This window comes from Tenrec ecaudatus, chromosome 9 (genome assembly GCF_050624435.1).
Source record: "Tenrec ecaudatus isolate mTenEca1 chromosome 9, mTenEca1.hap1, whole genome shotgun sequence".
Lineage (NCBI taxonomy): Eukaryota > Metazoa > Chordata > Mammalia > Afrosoricida > Tenrecidae > Tenrec > Tenrec ecaudatus.
The window spans coordinates 55,246,363-55,271,923 of record NC_134538.1 but is presented as its reverse complement, the minus strand read 5'-3'; the positions used below and the strand labels follow the sequence as shown (position 1 = coordinate 55,271,923).

The following is a 25,561-nucleotide window of genomic DNA, read 5'->3' as shown; positions in this document are numbered from 1 at the left end:
AGAGCACCAATCCTAGCAAGGGTCAAGGCAGCACCCTCTGGTGGGAAAGGAACAAAGGGCAGTAAAACCTCAGGGCAGTTTGTATGGCAGGAAACTGAGAGTAAATTCATAAAGGTCATACATGCCTTAAATCCACGCAGTTCCGTACACTGCTTCGTAGTGCCAACATCATCATCCTCTTCCTCTTCAGCTGCCCCTTTGCCTGTCACTGCCTCCGCTTCCGCATCTTCCTCTCCACCGTCTTCCCCAACGTTTCCTTCCTTCTCCCCACTTTCTCTTTGTCGTCTACCTTGTGATTAGACTTCCGTTTCCTACTTTCCACGTTAGCAGGGGCATCTCTTCCATTCCCTGCCTCCTTCTCAACCTTCGCCTTCTCCTTCACGTCCTTGGTGGTGATCTTGGAGCTGGAGTCCACGGCCATGTCTGACATGGAGGGCAAGCAGGGATGCCATGCAGCGGGTTACAAAGAAACCCCACAAGTGTGGGGTCTCTGGCAAGAGAGGAGGCTCGCTGCAGAGGGCAGAGGGGGCCGCAGCAAACAGGACCAGGGAACAATGCAAAGATGGCTTTGCAGAGTCACCAGTCAAATATATCCCAATATATCAAACACATGTCCACCCAGAACTTTGCCTTTTGTAGATAGTTGATTCAACTCTCACTGAGACCATGTCAGTTCCAACTCCAGAGTAGAACTTCCCCTGTGAGAAGTTGAATTCAGGAGTAGAAAGCTGTCTCCTTCTCCTGTGGAGTGACTGGTGGTTTTGAATTGCTGACTCTGGTTAGCAACCCAGTATGGAACCCACGATGCCACCAGGCCTCCTACCTATTGGATTAGAAGTGTTTAGTGATGGTATTTTGCACGCCTATACTCCCAGGAGCTATAGGAGCTACATGTTGGGCTTCTAACTACAAGGTAGACCATTTGAAACCACCACAGAGCAGGAGAAAGACTGAGCTTTCTCCTCCAGTAAAGAGGTACAGCCTCCAAGACTCATGGGGCTGCTCTACCCTGTCCTACAGGCTCGCTCTGAGTCAGCATCGACTTGATGGCAGTGAATTTGGTTTGTTTTTTTTGCACATTGCCAGAATGATGTTTTTCTGTGTTTTATTGGCTATGCAAAGTCATTCCACCTGTGGATCATAATGAATTATAAATGACATTGCAAACAATTGGATTTCACACGCTTAATTGTGCTTGTGTAAACCTGTACATAGACCAAGAGGCAGTTGATTGGACACAACAAGGGATACTACAGGTTTTTGTCTTTTTTAATCGTGTGTGTCAGAGTTACATACTTCACACTTATTTAATCTGTTTGCTGAGGAAATAATCTAAGAAACTGAGCTAATATGAAGAATATCTCATTGGATTAAAGTAAGACTCAACAACTGATATGACACAATTAGGGTTGCTAAAGCAAAGATGACTAAGCATGTACTGATGAAGATCAAAGACTACAGTGTTCAGTATGGATTACACCTTAACATGAAACAAAACAAAGGGGCTCTCACAATTGAACGAATAAACATTATCCTGACAACTGGGGAAATGTTTGTGAGAAGGCACTGATTGTGAGAAAGCACTGGGCAGTATTGTAGTCTTTTGGATGAGGGGGCTTGAAAGCATTCATGGATGCATTTCATTATCCTTTAGCACCATTTTCCCACCAACTTTTGGAATCCTCCTCACATTGTGCCATAAACTCTTAGAACCGTCTTTACTTAGAAATCAAGGCAATGCTACCTGACCCCCTCAGAGCTCTGTCTGGCCCATGCTTCGGCATTCCTCTTCCTTTGGTTCTATGGCATATATCACCAGGGAGGCAGGTCTTCCCTTGTCCCTGGGTGTAGATGGCACCTCTCCCCAACCTTGGAGTTTTCAACCTATTTCCTCTTCTTCACAGCACTACGCTACTACTCACAGATGGATTCAATTTCTACTTGTTTGCTTTCTGACTTTAAACAGTAGACTGCCATCTTCTTGAGAATAGCAGAATTATTTTTTTGGTTCCCTGCTGCTTTTTAATGCCAAGAATAGTGGTTAGCACCGAGCAGAGTGCAGGATCCACTGCTCGAATGGCGTAATATTACTTTACCAAGTGTGCTAGGTTTGTATAAGCAACTCTTGAATGCTTTTCCTTATAGGACATTTTGAAATAATTTAGTAAAACAACACTAGATTTTGTTACTAGGGAAACACAAGAATCTCCTGACTCAGATAACCACGATGACAGGTATGTCAACAAATGATGACAGATCTTATCTTTCTGAACATGTAAATTGGATTTACCAAGAAGGCTTGTCCTTATGTGGGCCTACTGTGATTTAGAGAACGCTTCTCTGTGGTATGGGAGAATTTAAAGAGTGTTCAACCATGATGGGAAAAGAATTGTATTTTAGAGATAATTTGCAGAATCACATCAGTTAGCTGGACAATATAACTTAGAGTATTCGGAGCTATCCAAATTAGGGAAGCCCATCTCATATTGTCACCATCATTCTTATAAGAACTGGAAATACACTGAGCCTTAGTTGGATGCACATGCTAGATCCATTATTTTCCTTAGCTTCCATCAGATTGGTCCCCAACTCAGGATGGCCTTATCCACAGCAGCCAAGCCTGGTCTTGGTTCTCCCATGATTGGTTCTGTATCAGACAATTGAAATACATGGTGTTTTCATTGACTGATTGTCGGAAGTAGATAGCTAGGGTTTTCTCTTTGCTTTTTAAAAATTTTAAATTAATTTCAATGAACTGTAATTAACACATCATACAATTCAATAGTTCAATCATATTAAGAAGGGCTGTGCAATCCTCAGCACCATAAACTTTGTAACATTTTCTTCCTTCTGGTTCCCATTGGTGTTGACTTCCCATTTCTCCCACCCTCCTTTCATGCCCCAGGTAATTCATATTTGTCTGGAAGTTCTACTGAAACCCATTCAGCACCATAATAACACACAAGTGTCCATTCACAGATAGGTAGTGGCTGCTCTTAAGGGGCAAGGAGCCCAGAGCTCCTAGGTCAGTGGTTCTCAACCTTCCTAATGTTGTGACCCTTTAATGCAGTTCCTCGTTTGTGGTGACCCCCCAACTATAAAATTATTTTCATTGCTACTTCATGATTGTAATTTTGCTACTGTTATGAATCATAATGTAAATATCTTATATGCAGGATATATTTTCATATTTTCATTGTAACAAATTGAGCATAATCAAAGCATAGTGATTAATCACAAAACAATATGTAATTATATATTTTGAAATATTTATTTCTAATTAAAAATAAATGAAATTTTGTCTTGAAGTATGGTGTAGCATGGGTAACAGTCTTCATACCAGGTACTCTTATACGGACATATCTGCATGTGGGCGGACCCACTTGGAGGTGGATAGAGGAGCAATGTCTCATTTTCTAAGACCATCAGAAATATGTGTTTGCCGATGGTCTTAGGCAACCTCTGTGAAAAGGTCATTTGACCCCCCCAAAGGGGTCATGACCCACAGGTTGAGAACCACTGTCCTAGGTGCAAACTCTGCCCAGCAAATACTATAGTTAGAAATTTCCTGAATCTGTAGCCTGTATATTTTAAAACAAAAGCATTAAATAGTAAAACATTTAAATATGTCACCATAGTTATAAAATTATTTGACCTCACTTTGCATCTTATAATGTTAAGCTATTTCTAAAATCTATAGTTTTACTCATTATAACTAATATTTTATGAATAAGTATGAAATATTTCAGCATTGAAAGAAGTAATGTCTTATTTCTTAAGGAACAAAAAAGGTTGGGCAAATATAAATGCTTTCCACTCTTCCTCATTATTATTTTTGTTTCACTATTTTTATTGATATAAACAATTTGCCTATGTCCTATTTAAATTATAGTTAATGATGATGGTCCATGAATATGGAAAAGAGTAATTTGATCACTGTTCTCTCTAATTAACCCCCAATACACTTGGTCTTGACTCTCACTCTACTATGTATTTATTCCTGTCACTATCCTTTCCCTCAAAAAAATACATTTCTTTAGGCCTGCTTTATGGTTGATAGTGATCTTTGGGTTACTAAGACTAGTGTGCAGAGTTCCTCATCTCGGGGAGAGTAAAGTCCAGTTATGGAGACAATTATACCACAGTCGGTAAATAAGACAACACCAGTATAGAAGACTCTTCGTGGAAACCCATGAAGGGTAGCTAAGTATGGCCAAGGAGTCGAGATAGAATTGGAGTTGGGCTTTGGAAGTTAGGTACACTTGCTTCTCAATTATCAGTGATCTTGTTATTTGACATTTTGTATTTATGACCATAGTAAAAAGTCTACTTACTATTTAACCATTTTGTATATTAGCAATGCACACTTGGTAGTGTCTGAGGTATGAAGCAAAAGCAATGCAGCTGTGACAAATAAGGTTATATTTCATCTTGGCAGGGTCAATTGTTTGCCAGTTATCATATAATTTGGCAGTTATGTAATGATGTACTCTGTCTCAATTGTGTGCCCTGATGTGATCATCCACCATGATTTTCACGTCACAACTGTGCTTTGGTACTTAATCATGTCCATCAGTGAAGAGTGTATGTAGAATGTTTTAGGTAAAGGAAGGGAATGATATCATTCCCAAAAGAAAAAGATTCAAAAGAAAGTCAGACATGTGAGCAAAATAATAAGAACATGCTTTGGGAATAATAGATAATTCTTGATAACAAGGTCTCAGCTATTTTTGCTGGCTAAACTAATTAACAAACCATTTAATTTTAGTGTTTTATAATAGTAAAGATTTATTTTCATGTCAGTTCTGTTGGGCTGCTAACCACAAGGTCAGCAGTTTGAACTCTACGGGAGAAAGACGAGTCTGTCCGTATAAAGATAGACAATTCTGGAAACCCACAAGGGCAGTTCTCTGTATTACAGCGTCACAGTGAGTTGAAATCAGCTTGGTGGCATTGGGTTGGATTTGGTTATTTATGGCCCTCAACTTGGTCTGAAACTTAATAACACCTTCATTCTGGGATTTTGGCTGAACAAATGAGAATGGAACGTGGTTGGGGAAGAGAAAAGGTAATGACAACATTTCCGGATGGCTCTTAAAGTTCCTACTAAGAAGTGGCACAGATGCCAGTCATCTGCCTGATGGTCAGACCTGATCTCAGTGGTGTGGGAACAGGATAGCTTTCTCACAGGGCAGGCCAGCACAGAGCAGTCTGCTAGACCAGTTGTCAAGAGGAAACAGAGGGAAGGGAGGAGCAGGAAATCCTACACGATGGACAGACCCCACAGCCATGTGAAGGCATTTGACTTGTCTCTTGGCAGTAAGTAGTTTTTGGAGGGTTTTAAGCAGGAAAGCTCTGAGGTCAAGTGCATGTTTTGTTTTAGCATGGCGTCAGAATAGAAAGAAGAAAATGCCTTTGCTGTTATAAGGCATCATCTCACCACCAGACCTCAAACGACTGCCCTTACATTCCTGAGAGCAGATTGGGTGGGGGCAACCTTAACAGAACATAACGCAAGGCAGTGTATGGAGCCAGAAGCACCAATTGTTCACTGTAAGTCCCAGGTCCAATCTGAGACAGTGTCAAAGTCACCAATTTAGCCACTAATCAGAACTTTATATAGAACTTTTTAAAAAATCAATGAGAGATATTTTGCATGGGAAACCCATATTCCATTATACCTGACTGTCACCTTGCCTAGATCAATCTGTGGGCCTTTGCTCCTGCCCATACTGGGGAGAATGCATCCTGCCAGATGGTTTGTAACTTAGTCATGAGTCGCATGGCCCCAAGGCTATGGTTTTCCATTTTACAGATCTATTTTGCGAATGGTATGTCCTCCTTTTAGAGCAGGAATCTGTCTTCATGGCTTGGGGTACCGGCTGGCTCTGCACAGTGTGCCCTTCTAGGCGGGCCATCTCAATGTGAGGGTCTACTGGACTGTTGGGAAAACTCATTCTTTGCAGCTTCATCCGAACAATTTTCCCAGCACTTGAGTACATTGATGAAGCATTTTGGACTTCATCTTTGAAAATTGACTTAAGAATTTAATTTTTAAGTCAATATACTTCAATTAAGGCTAAATCTTCAATTGAGTGGGGAGTGGTGGTTGAATTGTAGCATTTTTGGCTTCCATATAGGAGATCTGGGTACGACTTCTGGCCAGTGAACTTCATGTACATGGACAGTGGCTTGTATGTTACTATAATGCTGAGCAGGTTTCAGCAGAGCTTTGGGACTAAGTAGACAGACCCAGTGACTTACTTCCAAAAGTCAGCACAAACCTGCCTCTCCACAAATGAAAACAAATAAACAAACCACTTTTTCGGATCACAGTGGTCCTGTCTGCAAGGCACCATGGACATGATGTAGGATCTGGCAGCATTTTATTCTGTTGTGCATAGAGTGCCCACGAATCAGGGACTCTCTATGGCAGCTAACAATAACAAAAACAATACACCACTAATTTCTCATCTATGGCCTAGAACTAAATCTAGGAGACAAAATATGTAAAAACAGGTCTGGGACTTCTGTCCTATGCTAAAGGGCCTGTTTTAGATCTTCTGCTTCCGGTTCAGCAAGTGAATTTTATCCTTCATCCACACTGGTCCCAATCAGAGGTTGTTGCACAAAAACACTTTGGGCCAGGTTCTTTGGGTAGAAAGGAATGACCTTATTTCCTAAGAACAAAAGAAGCTCTTAAGTTTGAGCAGAGTAAGGCTCTGGGGTGGGGAGTAAGCTCCTTGGTCTGATCTTAGGTCTGTGATTATAATTCCACCACTGTGTCTGGTTCATGTGGTGGTTGGTTTTTTTCCAGAGTAGATCACTAAGCCTTTCTTCCAAGGCAATTCTGGGTGGACTCAGACCTTCAACCTTTTGGTTAGCATTCAAATATGCTAATAACTTGCACCATTTAGGGATTTCATGATGCAAATTATTAACACACTTGACGGTGGACCCCTGGTGGCATAGTGGGTTATGTATTGGACTACTAACCGCAAGGGCAGCCGTTTGAAACCGCAGTGGCTCTGTGGGAGAAAGATGAGGCTTTCTACTCCTGCTAAGATTTACAGTCTTGGGAACCCACGAGGGCTATTCTGCCCTGTTCTATAGGGTCGCTGTGAGTCACACCTGACTCAATGGCAATGAGTTTGGTTTAATTTGGAGAGACTCCATGATTAATAATCTAATGCACCGAATTCTTGATATAAATACATGGGTTCCTTCTCTTTTCTATTTTTGTTTGTGTTTAGAACCTGCCCTTCACATTCTTTTATCATTGGAGATATAAGGAATCCCGAGAGGCCCCGCCCTACATACCCACCAATCTGTACAACTGGGGAAGCAAATGCTACGTTCTGTGCTCTGCTCACGGTTGGTATCTGGATTGTGCAATTCAGTCTCAACAGGAAGGTGCTTGTGAGTTGATGAGAGAGACATTTGTGGGCAAACAGCCCTCGGCATCTTGTGGGGAGCCAGGGGTTGTTTTCCTATGCCCTGGTGCTGCTCATGCAGACAAGAATATAACTGACATGTGTGCCTGCAATAAGGAACACACATGTGAAATGTCTGCAAAACACCATCTCTAGACTGTTAACTTTGATGTCTAGCTGGCTGGCCATATAACAGCAAATTTCCCATTGTCTAGCCAATGGGACAATATGAACTTCTCAGCATAATGATTCCAGAAGGTCCTCATAAGGCACCCCCCTTGGTTCCAACTGACTGCAGTGTGGCCTGCTCTTGAGAGTAGCAGGCACCTCACAGTTACCTTATTCCCAATGCCATACCATTGAATGAGGAAAGGGGGATTTTGCATAATTTATAGAATGATTCTGAGACTGCAGCCTCATGCAGATCCTCTGTGAGTTGCTTTTTGACACAAAGTACTTATGCAAGAAACGAGGCCGCGTGACAGGCTCTCAGCTATTATGAACTTCTTTTTATATTCCAGTGCAATTATTCTGCAGCGGTACTCTACAGCCTAAACACGGAGACTGCAGGTTGCATCATCAAACGGCTGTGCCCTGCAGAGAATGTGGTCAAGAAACTCACTCCTGAGGTCTGTCTGCGACTGACCACTATCAAGGCTGGGGCTTGGATTGAGGCAGTGGGACCTGTTCAAGCCAGCACCAAGCACACAGCCTCGCTCCCGCGGCCTACGTCATACTTCCTCACCATTCTTAGAAGGTAAGGTAGCGTTAGCATAAAGGCCATTATTTCTTCTTGCTACTAATTCAGAATCCCTGGCCAAATTCAGATGATGATGGTAGCTTCAGTGTACTAGACTTTGACCCTGTGAGCTATTGACATTTATAGTTTCTTTTTGCTTCAAATCAGGTAGCTGTCCAGACTGAAGACTTGTGTGATCCTAACTTTAGTGTGGCCGGTAAAACACAGTTTGAGAAGAGGGAGCAGGTGAATTCGTCATGAAATACTGAAACCCTTTTCATTTTCATGAGAGTCTTTCTGTGCGTTTTATCCCTTAGTTTATGCTAGTTTCATTCATGTCAAATGTTAACTGTACTAGCACCATATGGATCACTCTGAAATAGCTCTTTCAGGGTCAGCGATCATGTCAGTCTGGACTACTTATTCACAGCATAAAGAATTATACACACAAAAGATGGTGCACACTTCTTCATGCAGAGCATTTTATCAAAGTACACAAGGTAGTGACTTTGGAGAGAGTCAAGCGTTCACATCCATCCATCCACTGATACAGCTAGAATAAGGATTTTAACATTTTCACGTATCTCCCTCTCTCCTCGGGGCTCGGTGAGTTAGCAGGTACGGATAAACCAAAAGCCAAACGCATGGTCACCAAATTGATGTCAACTCGTAGGGACCCTGTTGGGAGGGTCGAACCACCAGCTGTGAGCTTACAAAATTGAGAGTCTTAATGGGACTAGAAAAGACAGTCTTTCTCCCTCAGAGCAGCTGGTGTTTTCAGACTGCTTGCTTTGCAGTTAGCTCAAGGCCTAATCTCTGTGCACCAGGGCTCTGACCCAACTGGATGGGCCTTGAGAAGCTGTGTATGTAACATGCACCCGGGTGCTGCCGCCCACCCGAGGTTGTATAGAGAATCATTCGTGAGAATAATCTGAAAAGATCACACAGACTTGTTCCCCCGCCCCCTCCCCCACCAGTTGTCTCCAGATTAGGTTCCTTCCTCCTGGTGATCTCATGGGGGAGGGGGCAGGGAGGGTGTGATTTGATTCTGCTGGTGATCTAGTGATTGTCTGAAACCTTTTCTCTTTCTTCCACAGTGCCGAGGACAGCCCTCCATGTGTTTACCACGCTCAAGACCTCTCAGCGACCCAGTCTGGGTTTAGGAACTTGTACTTTCTCACTTCACACCCTACTGGGGCCATCCCGACTGGAGGTCCCACTGTTGTGGTGACTCCTGTCACCCAGTGTTTACCAGCATCAGACACCTGGACAGCTCCAGTTCTGGGATTCCGAGTTCAAATGGCTTCGGAAGGGTCTGTTTTTCTGGGGATAGATTTTGGGGACGATTCAGGAGTCCAAGTGAGGATCCAAAATGTGTCCGGAGAAATCTCAGCCACAGCCTGTCACCAGTACAGGGAAGGTATGGCAGACACCTTCGTTATCAGTGCCGTGGAAGGAAACACCAGAGTGGGGGCAGATAAGCAAGCAGTGCTTGGGAAGAGGAAAACTATTGAGACAAAAAGGAAATCCTTTTTCCTAGACTCATCTTAACAGTCTTGCTGCAACCACAGTAGCTCCGGAACATGCAATACAGTAAGCATGTGTATGTTCTGTGCGGTGGCCTGTCCTTTGTACACTTTATATCATGTGATTCTTATATTATGGGTAAGATGGAGGTCTGCTCACGTCCGTTTTGGAGAGGAGGAGGAGGAGGACACGGAGAGGCTAAGCCATTAATTAGTAATGGAGCTACTTCTTATAAAGATAACATTTCTGAAGTAAAGTTACTGTTGCAAATTCCTTAATTTTCCCTGCAAGTAAGTAAAAACAGGTGTTGCATAATATATATAATATTTAAATGGGTTATCCTTGCTTCCAGGCATCCATCCACCCACCCCCTACCCACCATCTATAACGAAAATTTCTACCCTTTGCCTTTAGACCAAAAGGAGGGGGGGAAAAGGGAAACAAAAACATCTTTCTGCCAAAGTCCTGCTATTCAGATTCATGTGCTTGCAAACTACCAGATCCCTGGAGAAGCGGAGGCAGAACGAGTGGATAGGATTTGATTGCAAGCAGGATTTAACTTCTTTCTTTCCCCTAAATTTAAAATTAATGTCTTTGAAAAGGACCCAACACCTCCTATTGTAGAACGGTGCACACTCAAAGATCTTCCTCCCACGAACTTTACACCTCCCTTCCCCAGAAGCAACTATTGCCTTATTTCTTTCATCCTTCATCCATTTAAGCAAGTATCAATATACGTTGTCCTTCATTTACACAAATGATAGAGTGGATTACAGTGTTCTGCTCACTTAATTACATATCCACATCTTAAAGATATTCCCACATGGATGCTAAAAGAGCGCCGCTCTTCTTGTATGGCTTCTTTGTTGGTATGTCTTGGATGACATCTAGGAGGTTCCAACTCACAGTGACATTGTGCAGCAGAAGGAAACGCTGCCGGGACCTGCACCATCATCACAATTTTGGTTGCGTGTCAGTTCTGGTGAAGCTGTTTTGTGTTGAGTCGTCTTCTTTGCTTTTTTCCCACTGATCCTCTACTTTACAAAGTATGAGACCTTCCCTGGGAACTGATTCCTCCTGATAACATGTTGTACAGTATACCGTTAAATCAAACACTTTCTAATCTGCCAAGATTCCAAATAGTATCACAGTAAGTATTCTTGTACTTATTATTACTTCCAGTTTTTATATTGGATTTATATTATTTGCATATGCCATCTCAAAAATTAGGAACCTTGCTGATTTCAGTCACTCATTTTTCTTCTTCTAGTGACATGGTTTTAGGCAGTTGTCTTACACTTTGCTTTGCGATCCATCTGATCATCTTTATTTTAAATCATAAGTCACCAAACTACTTGGCCTACTGCCCTCTTTTTCAGAAAATGAAAAAAAGATCACTTTGCCTCCCTGGCTTTTAAGAACTTTTACATGGTAGCCCCTGACCCATGATAAAGGATAGGTATCTGCTTTTGGATCATTCCAGCACCCCCAAGAATGTTATCATCCTCTTTAGGAAACACTGTTTTAAACAGATGAGTGTTGTCCATTTCTATTTGCTGAAAATGACAGACGCTTGGACTAGGTCTGTCATGTTTTTCATCATGTGCTCTTGTAAATGGTAAGGTATCCTTTACTGAGCAGCCGTTGTCCTTGTGCATGTTTGTCTGAGCTGGCGTTCTGATAACTGCAAGGAGCGCAGTCTTGGTTGCTCATCCATTTTATGCGGGACTCTAAAAGGTTCCTTATGATTCATCACTCTCTCCAAACAATAATGAGGTTAGTCTAGTCCCTTCCTCGTCTTTCGTACCCCATTTTAGCAATTGAACTATTTGTTTTCGTATTCACGGTTGTGTGCTGATGCGTCCTTCTCAACCGGTTGCCATGGAGTCCATTCTGCCTTTGTGGCCCCTCTGGTGTCAGGGTAGCACTGGGCTCCAGGGCTTTGCAATGACCTCCTTTTTTATTGGCTCTAGATCTCCAGGCCTCTCTTCCAAGAAATTGCTGGGTGGTCTCGAACATCCCACTTTTCAGTTAGTAGCCACGCTTGTACCACCAGGGAACTCTAAAGATGCTTGTTATCCTTCTGTTCATTGGGTTTAGGTTTGCATGCTGCTATTTTTTGAAAATGATTGTGAATTGGGTAAGGGTTTACAGAAAAAAATCAGATTTCATTCAATAATTTATACTATATTGTTTCCTGTCATTGACTGTAATTCTTACTATGTACTATCCCTCATCCCACTTCTTTCCTGTGCTTCCCATTTCCATTCCTCCTTCTTTCCTGAACCTTCCCGTCATCCGGACTTTATCCTTGGGCAAATACTCCCCTTCTGATGTCAAATAGTTGGCTATTCAAAACTGTGTGCGTGTGTCCCCCCTTTATAGACCTGGCTGTAATTTATCTGATCATTGAGGTGAGTTCATTTCCATACCTGGATGGGGACTAAGAGCCATATGCTTAGGGGTTCCACACATTTTTATTTGACAAGTATGTTGGATCTTTTTTATGATTTTGAGTTTTGTTCCACATTTTTCTTTCACACTACCCAGGACCTTTCAGAGCAGTTGGTAGTGGTGGCTGGGTGCCATATTAATTTTTACTGGTTTCAGAATAGTGGAGGTTATTTGTCATGGTCCATTGGTCCAATGAGTTAATTGTTTACATCTATCTTCAATTTCCTTCACTTTTCCTTGCTTTGGATGGGGAGAGAACAATAGTTATACCTTTGATGACTGATAATCCACTTCTAAGATCCCCATTGCTACTCACCAGAAGTCAGATATAGAACATTGTCTTTGTGAACTATGTTAGGCCAATTGACCTCAGTGTCTCCCAAATCCCACGTGATATCATTTGATGTCTAGCAGTTACATAGAAGGTAATTTGCATTGTGCCGCTACTTCCCACCTTTTTATCTCCTTCCAAAATGTTATTTTTTAATAAACTTTACATTGTCGGGATATATAATATTCACATTTTTTTCTGTCTCGTGTTTTTCTATATTAGTTTTAGTTCTTTTTCGAAAGTGAAATATATTCAGCTCTCATCTGATGTTCTTTGTCATAGTTTTCCCATCTGAGATGCTGAAATTTATTCTCAAGTAGATTTTTTTTTTTAGGAAAATACATTAAAATCCTATCACCCGAGTTCCTGCAGGTCAGAACTGTTATATTTGAATGATAATTTGCTGATGCTTAATCCTTGGTCATATTTCTCCCCCGTTATGGACTTTTCCCACTCTACTCTCTCATATAAGCGACCCTCCACTGTCAAGTACATTCTGACTCGCAGAGCCTTGTAGGACAGAGTGGAACCTCCTCACAGGCTTTCTGAGGCTGCAAACTAAACTGAGGCAAGCTGCCACTGCTGTCTCCTGGAGCACGGCTGGTGGGCATGAATGGCCAACCCTCTGCTTAGCAGCCAAGTGCCAAGCACTCACGCATTTAGAACCCACTGCCATCAAGCTCCATAGGGTCTGACCCTGTAGATCTTTAGGGCCGCAGCCCGATGTATCTTTCCCCCATGGAGCAGCCAGTGGGTTTGGACAGCTGACCCACCCACAGTTCCACCAGGGGTCCTTACTACCATGGTTCTACAGTGGGATGTCTGGACTAGCAGCACCAACATCGTCTGTGATGCATTTGAAAAGCCAATTCTCAGACCCCACCTGCTGAAGTAGAGACCTGGGGTTGGAGCCCAGCAGTTTGGGTTTTAACCAGCCCTCTAGAGAGTTATATATGAGGGGGCTTCAACATGTTTATGGGTAAATTCTCTTTTAATTCCTTTTCCACAAACATTTGAAACTTCCTCATATACATTCTTATGAGTGTAGTGATTCTCAGGTTGACCCCTTTTTCCTTCCCTTTAAAGGTGGCTTGGTGCTTTTGTATGAGTGTCAAAAATTATTTATTCTTGAAGTCTAGAAATGTGACCAGCGTATATTTCAGTGTTGACTAACCTCTTCATATCTTTACCTATTACAGGTAGGTAGTTGGATTTTATCTTCTGCCCCAGAAGCAGAATACTTTTCAAATAATATTTATATAATTGTCTGTGTGATTCTTCAACTGCAAATGCATCCCCTTCCTCTCAACAATCCTCTTGTTTGCAGTGAAGACGTCTCTATTCTCATGTGGGGAAAATACATATTTTACACTCATGGATGCCTCTCTTGCTAGCTGTCCCATGTTTTACAAAATAGACAAAGAAAGAAGTTTATATTGTCTGTGCTTTTGCAATTAATTTCAAAAGCTTCAATGGAATGTTGACTGGGTCTCCATGTTTACCTTAGAATGTACTTAAGGCATCTATAACTTTAATACATGTAAACGGATTTCTTTGCTCCTTTAAGAATGAAATAAGGAATTGGTGTAACATCTTCCCAATAGGGATTAAGTCTAAAGGTAGCTTGTAAAATAAAGATGTACAAGAATTTATCACATTCCAGGAGGCAGAGTCCCAATACCAAAGGCATCTGAGTCCAAAATGAATTTTCTGAACAATCACAATAAACTTAATTTTTGGTGGCAGAGTACATTATGTGTTGTGCTGCTAAACACAAAGCCACCAGCCGCTCCACCAGAGAGGATGATGTTTCTACTCCCACAAAAGTTAGTCTCGGAAACCCGCAGGGGCCGTTCTGTTCTGTCCTCCAGGGTCACTGTGAGTTGGAATTGACTTGATAGCAGTGGGTTTGAGTTTTGAGAAAGCTGCCATTTAGATTAAAGTAGGAGAGATGTATGTATTTATTTAAATCATTCTATTGGGGGCCCTTACAGTTCTTATCACAATCCATCCATCCATCCATCCATCCATCCATCCATCCATCCATCCATCCATCCATCCATCGAGTCAGCACGTTTGCACATGTGCTTGTACCGCATACAGCTCTTGATTAAATCCTGGTCACAGTGATGTGGAGCCCTGCCCGAGGGTCCATTGCACCTTCTACTTTTGGAAATTCAAGTTCAAGTTTGTTTAGACACAGACATGAGGAGCGCTATGAGATAGAGAAGTCAATCTCTATACGTGAGGTCTCAGCATTTAAGATGTGGCTTCCAAGTGTCTTATGAATGTTTCTTGGCTATACTAAATATGGTCTGCGCTCATCACAGACCATACTTAAATCTTAAATCTTCCTGTATATCACTACACGCTACTCTTCCACATAAAGAGCCTTTTACTTTTAAAAGTGATTCTCTCATTTCTATTTCTTATTTTACTACTGTTTGCAATTGTCTCCAATCCTTTTTCTTTATTCAATGTAATTTGGATGCAGAAAGCAAAATGAGAAAAGTTTATCTTAATTACCCCAAATGAACTTTTTAAAATCCCTATGAGCATCAATTTTCATTGTGCAAAATTCTATTGTTTATTTGAGAAGCATTCATCTTCTATCGATTTTGTAATCTGTACTGGTGTCTCATGAAAAGGAAGACACTCGGTATGTTGTGCCTGAAAGAGAAACACAACCCTAGTCTTATGGCCCAAAGCTAAATACAGCCACCAATTCTGCCTAGATCTTGAAAGAGCTTCTGGATAGGTAAGAGTTGGCCGTGCAGAGACAAGAGGAAAACTCTGCAAAGACGTGGTGTTGTCATCAAGGACGGAGGACTGAGAGATGGAGATGGCACATGCAAGGAGGGGTGCGTGGGAACAGATTAGCTAAGGGGAGAGGGCTTTGGTGAGGATTTCATCCTGTAATACTTCAGGAATCCTGTGGTGTTTTAAAGCTAAGGCATGACCTAGTCAAATGTACAATTTAAAAATATTGTTTTAACAGATTAAGGTTATAGAATAGCATAAGATGTCCCCAATTCAGTGGAATTATGTCAATTTTGCTGCATAACAAACCACCTTAAAATTTACTGGCTTAATGCATAAACATTTATTTAGCTTACAGTGCTGTTGGGGGCTTTTCTGGTCTGTGCTGGTCTCCGATTGACTTATTCATTTACATTCCTGGGCCAGCTATTAGCCAGTTGAGGTCTGCTTCTCAAGGCAAGCTGACTATTAGTATGGGTAGTGAGAGGGTGACTCAATCATGTGATTCTCACTCTTTAGAAGGATATCCTCAGCTTATTTCCATGGCAAAACTCCAGTGACCACAAGTGAGGAAATGGACTAACTTGATAACCTGTCAAGCCACCTTATAGTCATTAGGGTATGGAAAGAGGAAGAATTTGGAGTCACATCTGTAATCTGCTGTAACTGTTCTTTATTAGATTTAGTTGTCTATTTTAGTCATCTGTTTGCCTAGCTATAGGAGGACCAACATTTATTTTCATCCTTGTGAATATTTCCTACCATACAGATTAATCAAAAGTGAAAATGCAGCATCCCTTGTTGAAAGTTAACAGAACTCTGAGTGGTGATATCAAGACATTGAAGCAAGTGTGACCCTCTCTGAGTGTAGGACCCTGTGCGCATGTGCAGGCTGGGTGCTCATAAAGCTGATCGTGAGACTTTAAAAAAGTCTAAATAAATGCCTTTCACAATCCAGGATCTACTTAAAAAAACATCAGTTCCCATATGAGTATCCCCAACATAGGCCTTCTTATCCCTAATGTACTCAAATGTCAAGTGTCGTGCCTTCTTTAATGTTTTTACTAAATGGCCATTTTTCTCTTTTATTCCAGGAGGTGTTTGGACGCTCAAGGCAGTTTTGTATAATGAGTTTTATGGGACTGAAGTGGAACTTGGACCTTACTATCTGGAAACTGGTTGTGAGATTGTATCTGTGTTCATGAATTCCAGCAGTGTGCATGAGAATGAAGTCATTCTCTTTGCTGACTCCCATACAGATCAGAAAAGTAAGACTCCCATCTGGAGTCTGAGCAACCATTGTCAGCTAGGAGTGAAACGCAAGTCTGTGTCTGCTTCCATTGCAGTTATAGCGATTCAAACTCACGCACATTATTCATCGCTTACTCTTTTTTTCTTAGAAGAGATTTGTTGCAGCATCCTGTGGTCTGGAGTCATGGAGAATAAGTCATACAAAGTCCTAGTTTTGAGGAGTTCATAATCTAATAAAGGAATTAATATGTGCAACTGGAAAATAGGACATAGAACATAAACTGCCTTTAGGATATTGCTAAAAGGCTGGGAGGTTTTAGGAAATGGGGAGAATTACATTAACTGGGGGTGGGGATAAAGAACATTTCATGGATGAGTTGGTATATGGGAGGGGCCATGAAGCGGGGGTTGAACATGAAGAATGGGTGTGGGAGGAGGATCTCAGGCAAACAGCATACAATAAGCAAAAGCACAAAAATTTTAAAGTGCAGTTACTTGAATTTATTGGACAGGACACTGGGCCCTAGTGACTTAGTGATTATGCATTGGATTGCTTATCATAAGGACGGTAGTTCAAAACCACCGGCTATTTTGTGGGAGAAAGACGGGCTTTCTACTACCACACAGATTTTCTACTTAGAAATACACAGGTGTAGTTCTACCCTGTCTTATAGGATCGGTATGAGTCAGAATAGACATGTAGGCAGTAAGTTACAATGGGCATGTCTGCTAAGTGCTTTACAAACATGACCTCATTTTGTAAATGTTCACACCTGGGAGGAGGTGAAACCAAGCTTAGAGGCCAGTGAGGTGGGAATGGGACATTCTAGTCACATATTTTCCTGAAATTCTAATAGGTTGATGCCAGAGAAATTATCTATCCCACTTTATCACTGTTATTATTGAACACTTACTCTTTATGAAAAGAAAAATCATGAAAAACAACACAAACTTTCTTAAGGTCCTTTTATAGAGAGGACTTGTTTCAAATCTTCTTAGACACCAGACTTCTCTTCCAGACTTCAACAAAATGCTTTTCATCTGTGTGTGAACTTGTGTGTGAAGCTGTGATAAACCTAGAGGGCTGAACAGCTTCATGTGAACCTATTTTAAGAACTCCTGTGAGGCAGAAGACTATGTAGTACACATATTGGAGAAATGTTTTTAAATGTTCATGATTTCCCGTATATGAGATCCAGGATGGGAATAGTTATAGAGACAGTAACTTGACTGATAATGGCCTAGGGAAATGGTGGGTCAGGGTGGTAGGAAATAGGACACTACCAATGAATGCAAAAGAAAATCTGAACTTAATTATGGCGCTGATTGAGCCAAATCTTCTTAATATGATTGAACAATTATAGTGTATGATTTGTAGATGCCAATGAAACTGTTTTCTTTTTAGAAATCTGCTGACTTAAGTAAGAATCTATTCAGGGGGAAATGGTTTTGCTTTTTTTGTGGTCCAGTAAAGGGCTTTGCCCATAAGAAATACTCTATAAATATTCAGGAGATTATTAAATAATCATGTCAGCTACAAAAACAAAACACAGCTATTGAACAAAGGAAATAGCCTTTTTCTAAGTTATTAATGTGTTTAATACTATGTAGGGAATTCTCTAGAGAAACAGAGAAGACAATTAAAGATAAGTTTAATAGGAGCTTCTGTGAATTGAGAACTTTTGAGAGAAGTTCACTTTGTTCCAAACTTCTTTCAAAACACATACTTAGAATTTTGAAATGAACTGGAATTCAAAGAAAGGAAATAATGTGAAATACAGATCGTGTGTTCCTCAAGACAAAGGAATTAGTATTAATGCAGTTTAACCTGCTTTCCACTCTCATTTTAGGCACTGTCATTATGCATCATTTTCCACCTCTGTCTTCATATAACGTGTCCTTCATGTCTCACAAACCAGCGGGTGACACCCAAGCCTGGCCCAGTGTGACTGTTCGGTATAAGATGCACCGTACGTTTCTGATTTAATTCCAGATTTAACCATTTCTAACGCATACCATCAGTTGAGATTATGACAGCTACATTTAGCATGATGTTCTTTTTTGGCTTTCCCCGGGCCTCTCATTTGCCCTTGAATCGACTCTTCATTGACAACTACTTGATCTAAAGTTGTACTGGAACTCATAGGCTTGACGTCTCCAATTTACTGGTAGGAGATGCTAGTTTATTAAGCAGAATTACCAGTCAGTTCCCCCAGACCACACCCTTCTAAGGAAAACTCCTAAAGGAGTTGGCTATCTCACTTTATGAGGTATTATTTTGATGAACTTCTAACTTAGCTTATAATTGCTTCTTGGGCCCTGAGCACTCCCATTGCTGTCCATATAACCTGGCAACCATATTCATAGATTCAATATCCATTATTTGAACTCATGATGGAATGAGGGGAAAGCAGCAGTTCCAGCTTCTACTGGATGATTCGAACCTTCCGTTCTGAAGGATTGATTCCTCTTCTCCTACAGCTGTTTCCATCTACACAAATGGAACTGTGTTCGCCACAGATGTGGACATCACTTTTGTAGCTGTTACCAAGGAAACGAGTCCCTTGGAGTTTGAGTGGCATTTTGGAGAAGACCCACCAGTGAGGACAACTTCAAGAAGCATTGGAAAGAGGCTTCACATACCCCAGTGGTCCGTGAACATGCTGTGATGGGCAAGTGGGGATAACACACCTTTAGCCTCATCTGAGCATTATTCAACCACCATTTCAATCACTTTGAGGGTGTTAACAATACTTGTAATGGACCGCTAAACCATTCTGGAAATTGAGTTCAAACATAGATTAGCGTGCTGAGGGCCTCACTTGCCCTCAGTCTGAATTGGGTGTAAAGGTTTTGAAATTCAAAACGCCTGGGTTCAAACCCCATCTCAGCCAGCAGGGCGACCTGGGAAATTTTCTCCTTTCAAGTAGTAATGACGCCTTCCCCATTCACTTTGAGATGTGAATTAAATAAGAAGGGCATTTAACTGCTTTTACTCTTCCGTCTTTTCCTTCCTTCAGTGAAGATGAAAATTCAGCTAATTAAAAGCTGAGATAATTCCTACAAAGGAAAGTCAACATGCTCCAGCTGTTTGTTCTCTTTGAAGGAATGTGGAGATTCTCTCTTTGACTTTGTTTCCCTCTTGTCATTCAGCCGACTTTCCTGATATCTGGGTCCTCATCTCACAGGTACCACGTGGTGGTTAAGGCTTCCAATGGAATCACCCATGTGGTTTCTGAGCCCCATTCCATCAATATCCAGGAGAAAATCATTGCCAATCGTCTCTCGGCCATCTCCTCTGCTCTGGTTAATGCTAGTGTGACCTTTGAATGCAGGATCAATTTTGGCACAAATGTTGCTTACCTGTGGAACTTTGGAGACGGTACTATCAGTCATGGAAACAGCACCCAAACTCACAGCTTCATGAGGTAAGATATGCTAGGTACAGGTAAAGAGCTTCATATGACAGGGGCTGGGATTGACTTTTTATGCTATCTGACCTCAGGTTCTCCAGAAAATGGCTGAGATAGCTAAAGTTTATTTTGTCAACCTGGCCAATAAACACATGTGGGGTTAATTGAAGGGTGGAGAGATAAATAGCTTGATGAGCCTCGCCTTTCTAGTTCTCGAGTCTCTTGCTTTCTGATGGGCAGACCAGGGTGCAGCTGGCAAAGACCACTCCCTGCAAGGCATCCCCAAGGAGAAGCCACATGGTCCTACCCCAATGCAGCCCTGGGTGCTGGAGCAGCCGTGTGGAGACCCGTGCCAGCGCGGAGATGCTTACATACTCACTGTCTCAGCTTTTCTCCTGAAGTTGGCATCATAGTGTGTGTTTTGTCGACTTTGTGGATTGGTGTCGGACATATGGGCTAATGTTGGACTTGTGGGCTTGGGCAGCACTGGGTTGGGGTGTTTCCTTGATGTGTGCTTACCCTTTCTATACAGCTCTCTCTTATACATATGAGTTTCCAGACTAACACACTGGCTTAGCTTTTGGTCAATGTAATTGACAGATATTGTCTGGAGACAAATGAAATCCAGTTATTGTTCATGAGGAGGTCAGAGCCACGGAGAAAGACACCAAACCAAAGTCACTGCCATCAACTCGACGTTGACCCATAATGTCCCTAAGAGACAGGGGAGACTACCCGGTGGGTTTCTGAGAAGTACTTCCTGGTGGTCGTTCAGAAAGCCCCATCTTCCCCCCGTAGAGTGACGGGTGGTTCAGCCTGTTGCTCTGACTGGTTGGCAGCCCAGCTTGTAACTACGACACCTCCAGGGCTTCTCAGTGAAAGCCACCGCTGGGAGAAAGTACTTCCAGACAGTGGCCGAGTCCTCCACAGGAGGGACAAGGTGTTGTGGGAGCGCGCATAATTCTTTGTAAAATTGGTCTTGCCGAAGATTAACACTGGCTGAGAGTTTTCCAAAGGCAGAGTTGGGTGGGGGTAATCCCACGGAGACAGCCTAAGTGGGGGCCATGAGAAAACGGTCCCAACGAAGTGCATGTGGAGGAAGTGAAAGTAATATGGAAGGACCAGTGTACAGTATGGAAGAGACTGGTGAAGCCATGCACACATGGAACTAGAGACATGCAGGGACGGATTAGAAATGGTCTCAGTGTCACAGTGAAGAATTTCAGCGCTATGCTTGAATATGGCATTTACTGAGCAAACGATGTTTCCCTTGGTTACAGATATGTGAGATCCGAAAAAGGTATGAATACATTTGTCTAAAATAAATTTGGGGGAAGTAGGCACCATGGGAAACCTCAGGTGGAAATCCCAAGATTGCTTAAACTGAGCTTGGGAGAGCACGGGGCCCCTTCTGACTTCTCCTTGTGCATCACAGCTGAACCTGCCTGTGATGACTACGTTCTCTGTCAGGCTTTAAGGCCCATCACAAGACTTGGGCCCTGGTGCTACACCATTTATCTTAGGGATTTCTGCCTATATTTAAGATTCCTTGGACTGGTTCCATTCCTAGGTTTCCCTGAGAATATGGGTTTTTCCTGAATTGATTAGTCTGTTTACTTAATTTTCCTTATGATAATGAATTTATCTACTTGGACCTTCGGTCCCATTGACAAGAACTCTAGCAGAAAATAACCTCTTTCTCCTTGATACACTTTCTTATCTGGGTCAGGAGCCTTTCTCAAGAACTGAGTGATACCAGACCCTTGTGAATGCCCACCTAATCCCTGGAATTAGGCCCTGGCCACCTTCCTGGGGTTCAAGCCCTCCCTGGACTGGACTTCACTGAGTTGTTGGGAACTCTCATTTCTATCTGGACTGCCTTTGAACAGGCTTTCCATGCCATCCTGGGATTTGCTCCTTAGGGCCCAATCATGGCAGGTGGCTAGTGCCTTAGTCTGGTGCACTGGGCTTCAAGGGCAGGGTGCCACTCAAAGATTGGCTCTGCCACATTTTACCTGGGTAAACCGGAGAGCTTCACTTTTCTTCTCCTGGGTTATTTAATCTGTAAAATGAGATAGGGATGCCCATCCCACAGGCTCTGAAAAGCACCCAAAAGCTAATATGGATAAAGGGACCTACTTAAGTGTTCCTTCTTCCCTTATTGTCCCCAAGTGTGGGTCTACTGTCAGATTTCAGCCCCTCGTCCCCAATAACACCACCAGGAATTGCTTCTTTCTTAGTAGAAAGAGGAAGCTGACCAGAACAAAACTCCTTTTGTATGGCCTGGCTAAGAACTTCAAGATGGCGTAGAAGCCCGGGTGGAACAGATGGTTAAGTACTCAACTTGATAGATGCTTCGTAGTATCCAACTACTAAGCACAAGTTTGACAGCTTGAATTCTCTCAGAGGTGCCAGCCCCTCCCCCCCCAAAAAGAACCCATGACTGATTATCTTACTTTTAGAAGATCAGTAATTGAAAACCCTATGGAGAAAATTGTGACTTTGACAGAATTGACTCAAAAGCAATTTTTTTCATTGTTTTCTTTTTTGAAGCCTATGTGACATTATTGAACCTTCCACTCATTGCAGTATCAGAAGCTACTTCACCCAACTCTCTCGAGTCAGCCTGGCCTTTGTGTGTGTGTGTTTGCACCTTGTCCCTAACATGACTCTTGGATTCAGTCTCTGCATCCATGCAAGGCTGTATTATCAGTATTTGCCTATAGCACCTCTACTGGAGATACTCTATTCCTAGTGTTACCAGCATTGGGTTCTGGTCTTTTAACAAGTGAAAGAATCACTCTGGTCAGTCATAGAAACAATGCTGGAGAGTTTTATTAAGGTGTCCAGAGGATAGCCATGCCATGGCCTGAAAACTAGGGAGGTCAAAGAACAAAACATGCTAAAGTTACACAAGTTCAGGGCAGGGGCATTTTAAAGTTACAGGCTTCTACAGGCCCTGAGAACTGGGAACTTCAGTCTAGTGTGCTCTCTTCTCACAAGATGACCTTGGGAGACGGGAATGCGAAGGGAGGTAGTCCACCATCTGTGCCAGTCCTCAGTCTCGGAGGGGATAGCTGTGAATAGTAACTTGTGTTTTATTAAGGGAGTGATGGTACTCTCTTGGCAAGAAATTCTCTGAGCTCCGTCCCTTCAATTCCACAAGAAAAACACTGATCCCAATCTCTCTCTTTTGTTCTCTCTCCATTTGCTCCCTTGTCCGGCTGCATTTGGTCTAAGCCTACCATTTCTGAACCCTCTTCTCTTTCAGCTTAGAAAAGCATGTGTCTTTAAACCTGGAGTTAGTCCTCCATGCAAGGCGGACACTTAACCTTAGAGAGAAAGGCCAGTTTGGAGGCAAAACATACTTTCTTGAGCTACAGCAGTAATAGCTCTAGTCTCCAGGAGACGCTGGGTCAGAGCCAAGTGGAACTCCCAGACAGAACTCCAAGTTTGGCCAATGATGCTCATGGGCAGCTTACCAGAAGGGCTTCAGGAAATAGGAAGGCCAAAAACACTGTCTCAAACCTGGACCAGGGACGTATAGCTGGGGACAAACTGTAAGTCTGTAGCATGGGGTCGATGGTATGGGCAAGCGGCTTCTCCGTGCTGACCCTCTGGCCTTTCTTCTGCCTCTGCACTCCTCTTGGTCCCTGTATTGATCACACCAGCAGCCTCTTGCTGATTTTCCTGCACAAACACCACCTCTGCCCACTTGGCACTCTCAGGTCTGGGCTTACTGGCCATCGTAGACATGATCCCTTTGTGTAGCTTTCCTGCACTGAGCAGACTTGGCCTCCCACCACAGAGCTCTCTGAGAGCCTGAAGGACCCATGGTGGTTGCCTGCTGCTTATGTAGAAGCAATCTGTTTTCCCGTGGATTGACACTATTTCTTAGATAACAAGCAACAGCAATGTAGGAGTTCAGCCACTGTCCTGGCCTATGCCGGGTGGTCTAGAAATAGGACACGAAATGGGCATATTTCACGGGGAAATCAACCTCAGGATCTTCGTCCCACCTGTTCTTATTTACCAAATTCACGTCCATCGATTCTTGTGATTATGCAGATGTAAGATAGTTGTGAGGACTGGATGAATGGTACCTAGAGCTGCATCCCTCCCTTCGTTTCTCCGCATCTGTTCTAGGGAAGGCGAATTTTCAGTGGTGGTCCTCGCCTTTAATGAAGTCAGCGCCGCCTTGCTCAGAAAGCACCTTTTCATTGTGCGGACACCCTGCCAGCCCCCGCCGGTGAAGAACATGGGGCCCGAGAAGGTCCAGGTAGGTGTCACCGTCTAGCTCAGCCTTGCCTCTGAGTGGAGCCCAAATTTGGGGAATAAAATTACACTGTGCTGCCTTCCTTGCTGTTTTTGGTACAAGGGCATGCCTGCGGAGGAGTTCTGGGAGGCCAGCCCACCCTGCCTAGGGTAGAAGGAAAAAGCTTTACTTCTGCCAGTGACCTACGCCTTTTACTCAGCTATGTCACATAGGCGCCCGACACAGCTAGCTTTAAGGAAGGCTTCTTAAATTTTCTTTTAAATCATGCAGTGAACTGTTACCTTCTGAAGAGGAAGAGAAACTTGATTATATAAAACAACAAAATCTAAAGAAATGATAACTTACTTGTGGAGCACCTTTTATTGTGGCAAGTGACATTCTTGTCCTTGGAAAATCAGGTTTGGAGTTGCACACTATGGCTTTTGTGTTTGGAAAAATAGTGTTCCAATTTTTTAAATGATTTTTAGTTTCTTTGAGACCTTAGACTTGCTACTGATTTTCCTTTTCAGGACAAAGCTGATCAATTAGGAAATTGAAATTAAAATCTGGAACTTTGTAGTATTTCCTAAAATATTTTCTATGGCATTCTCACTCCAAGAGGTCCTTTGCTGGCCCCCTTTGAGTCTTAGGTGCGGTTCCCAGGATTAGGGGTGACAGTAGAGACAAGTACATTATGACACTTCAGCGCCAGGCTACAAGTGTGCCCTCTTGGGAGCTGCACTGATCAAGAAGCACAGGCATGGAGCTCCTTGTGAGTTAATGTCCCCCTCCAGCAAGACCAGAGCAAGGAACATGGCAGGTGCAGCAGGTGTGAGGGACATTTCTTAGCATGCAGCAGATGGACAGAGAAGAATGGGAGCCAAAATCAAGAGCGGTCAGTGCTGGTCACAGGCTTGTGACCTGACAGTGAACCCCTCATTAAAAGTGGACAAATGACAATATCACAGGTTCAATCTGTCGACTAAACTTCAATGAATATATTTATATATTTTGTTACCTGTGAAATGGGGAAAGCAATATTTCTCGTACAGGATTATTGTAAGAATTAAGTGAGAAGATAAAGTAAAATACTTTGGACATTGCTGAATGAACACCAGCTTTCTTATTACCTCACCAAGTGAAGGGGTACCACACTACTAGGTGCCCCATCAAGTGAACAAAACACTTGATGGTGAATCATGATAATTTTACAATGATTACTTCCTTTTTCTGTTTATAAAACAATATGTTGATTTGATAAAATATGTAAATATGGGAAGTATAATGAAAATAGAATTGTTTAAATTTCTTCTATCAGGAAGAGTCACCATTAATAATCTGACATATTTAATTTTGAGAGTCTTAATATGGGTTGTCCATGTTTATTTATAACAAAAT

General features: G+C 42.4%; 1 protein-coding gene across 1 annotated transcript in view; it reads left to right on the top strand.

The window, feature by feature from the left end:
• Positions 1-419: 419 nt before the first annotated feature.
• Positions 420-25,561, top strand: part of PKD1L1 (polycystin 1 like 1, transient receptor potential channel interacting) — a 174,504-nt gene continuing 149,362 nt past the window's right edge. The window contains exons 1-8 of the mRNA XM_075557310.1: positions 420-479; positions 7,955-8,190; positions 9,270-9,592; positions 16,339-16,512; positions 18,346-18,465; positions 18,977-19,145; positions 19,684-19,923; positions 24,055-24,187. Coding sequence (XP_075413425.1) covers positions 420-479; positions 7,955-8,190; positions 9,270-9,592; positions 16,339-16,512; positions 18,346-18,465; positions 18,977-19,145; positions 19,684-19,923; positions 24,055-24,187 — 1,455 coding nt within the window. The remainder of the gene's footprint in view (positions 480-7,954; positions 8,191-9,269; positions 9,593-16,338; positions 16,513-18,345; positions 18,466-18,976; positions 19,146-19,683; positions 19,924-24,054; positions 24,188-25,561) is intronic.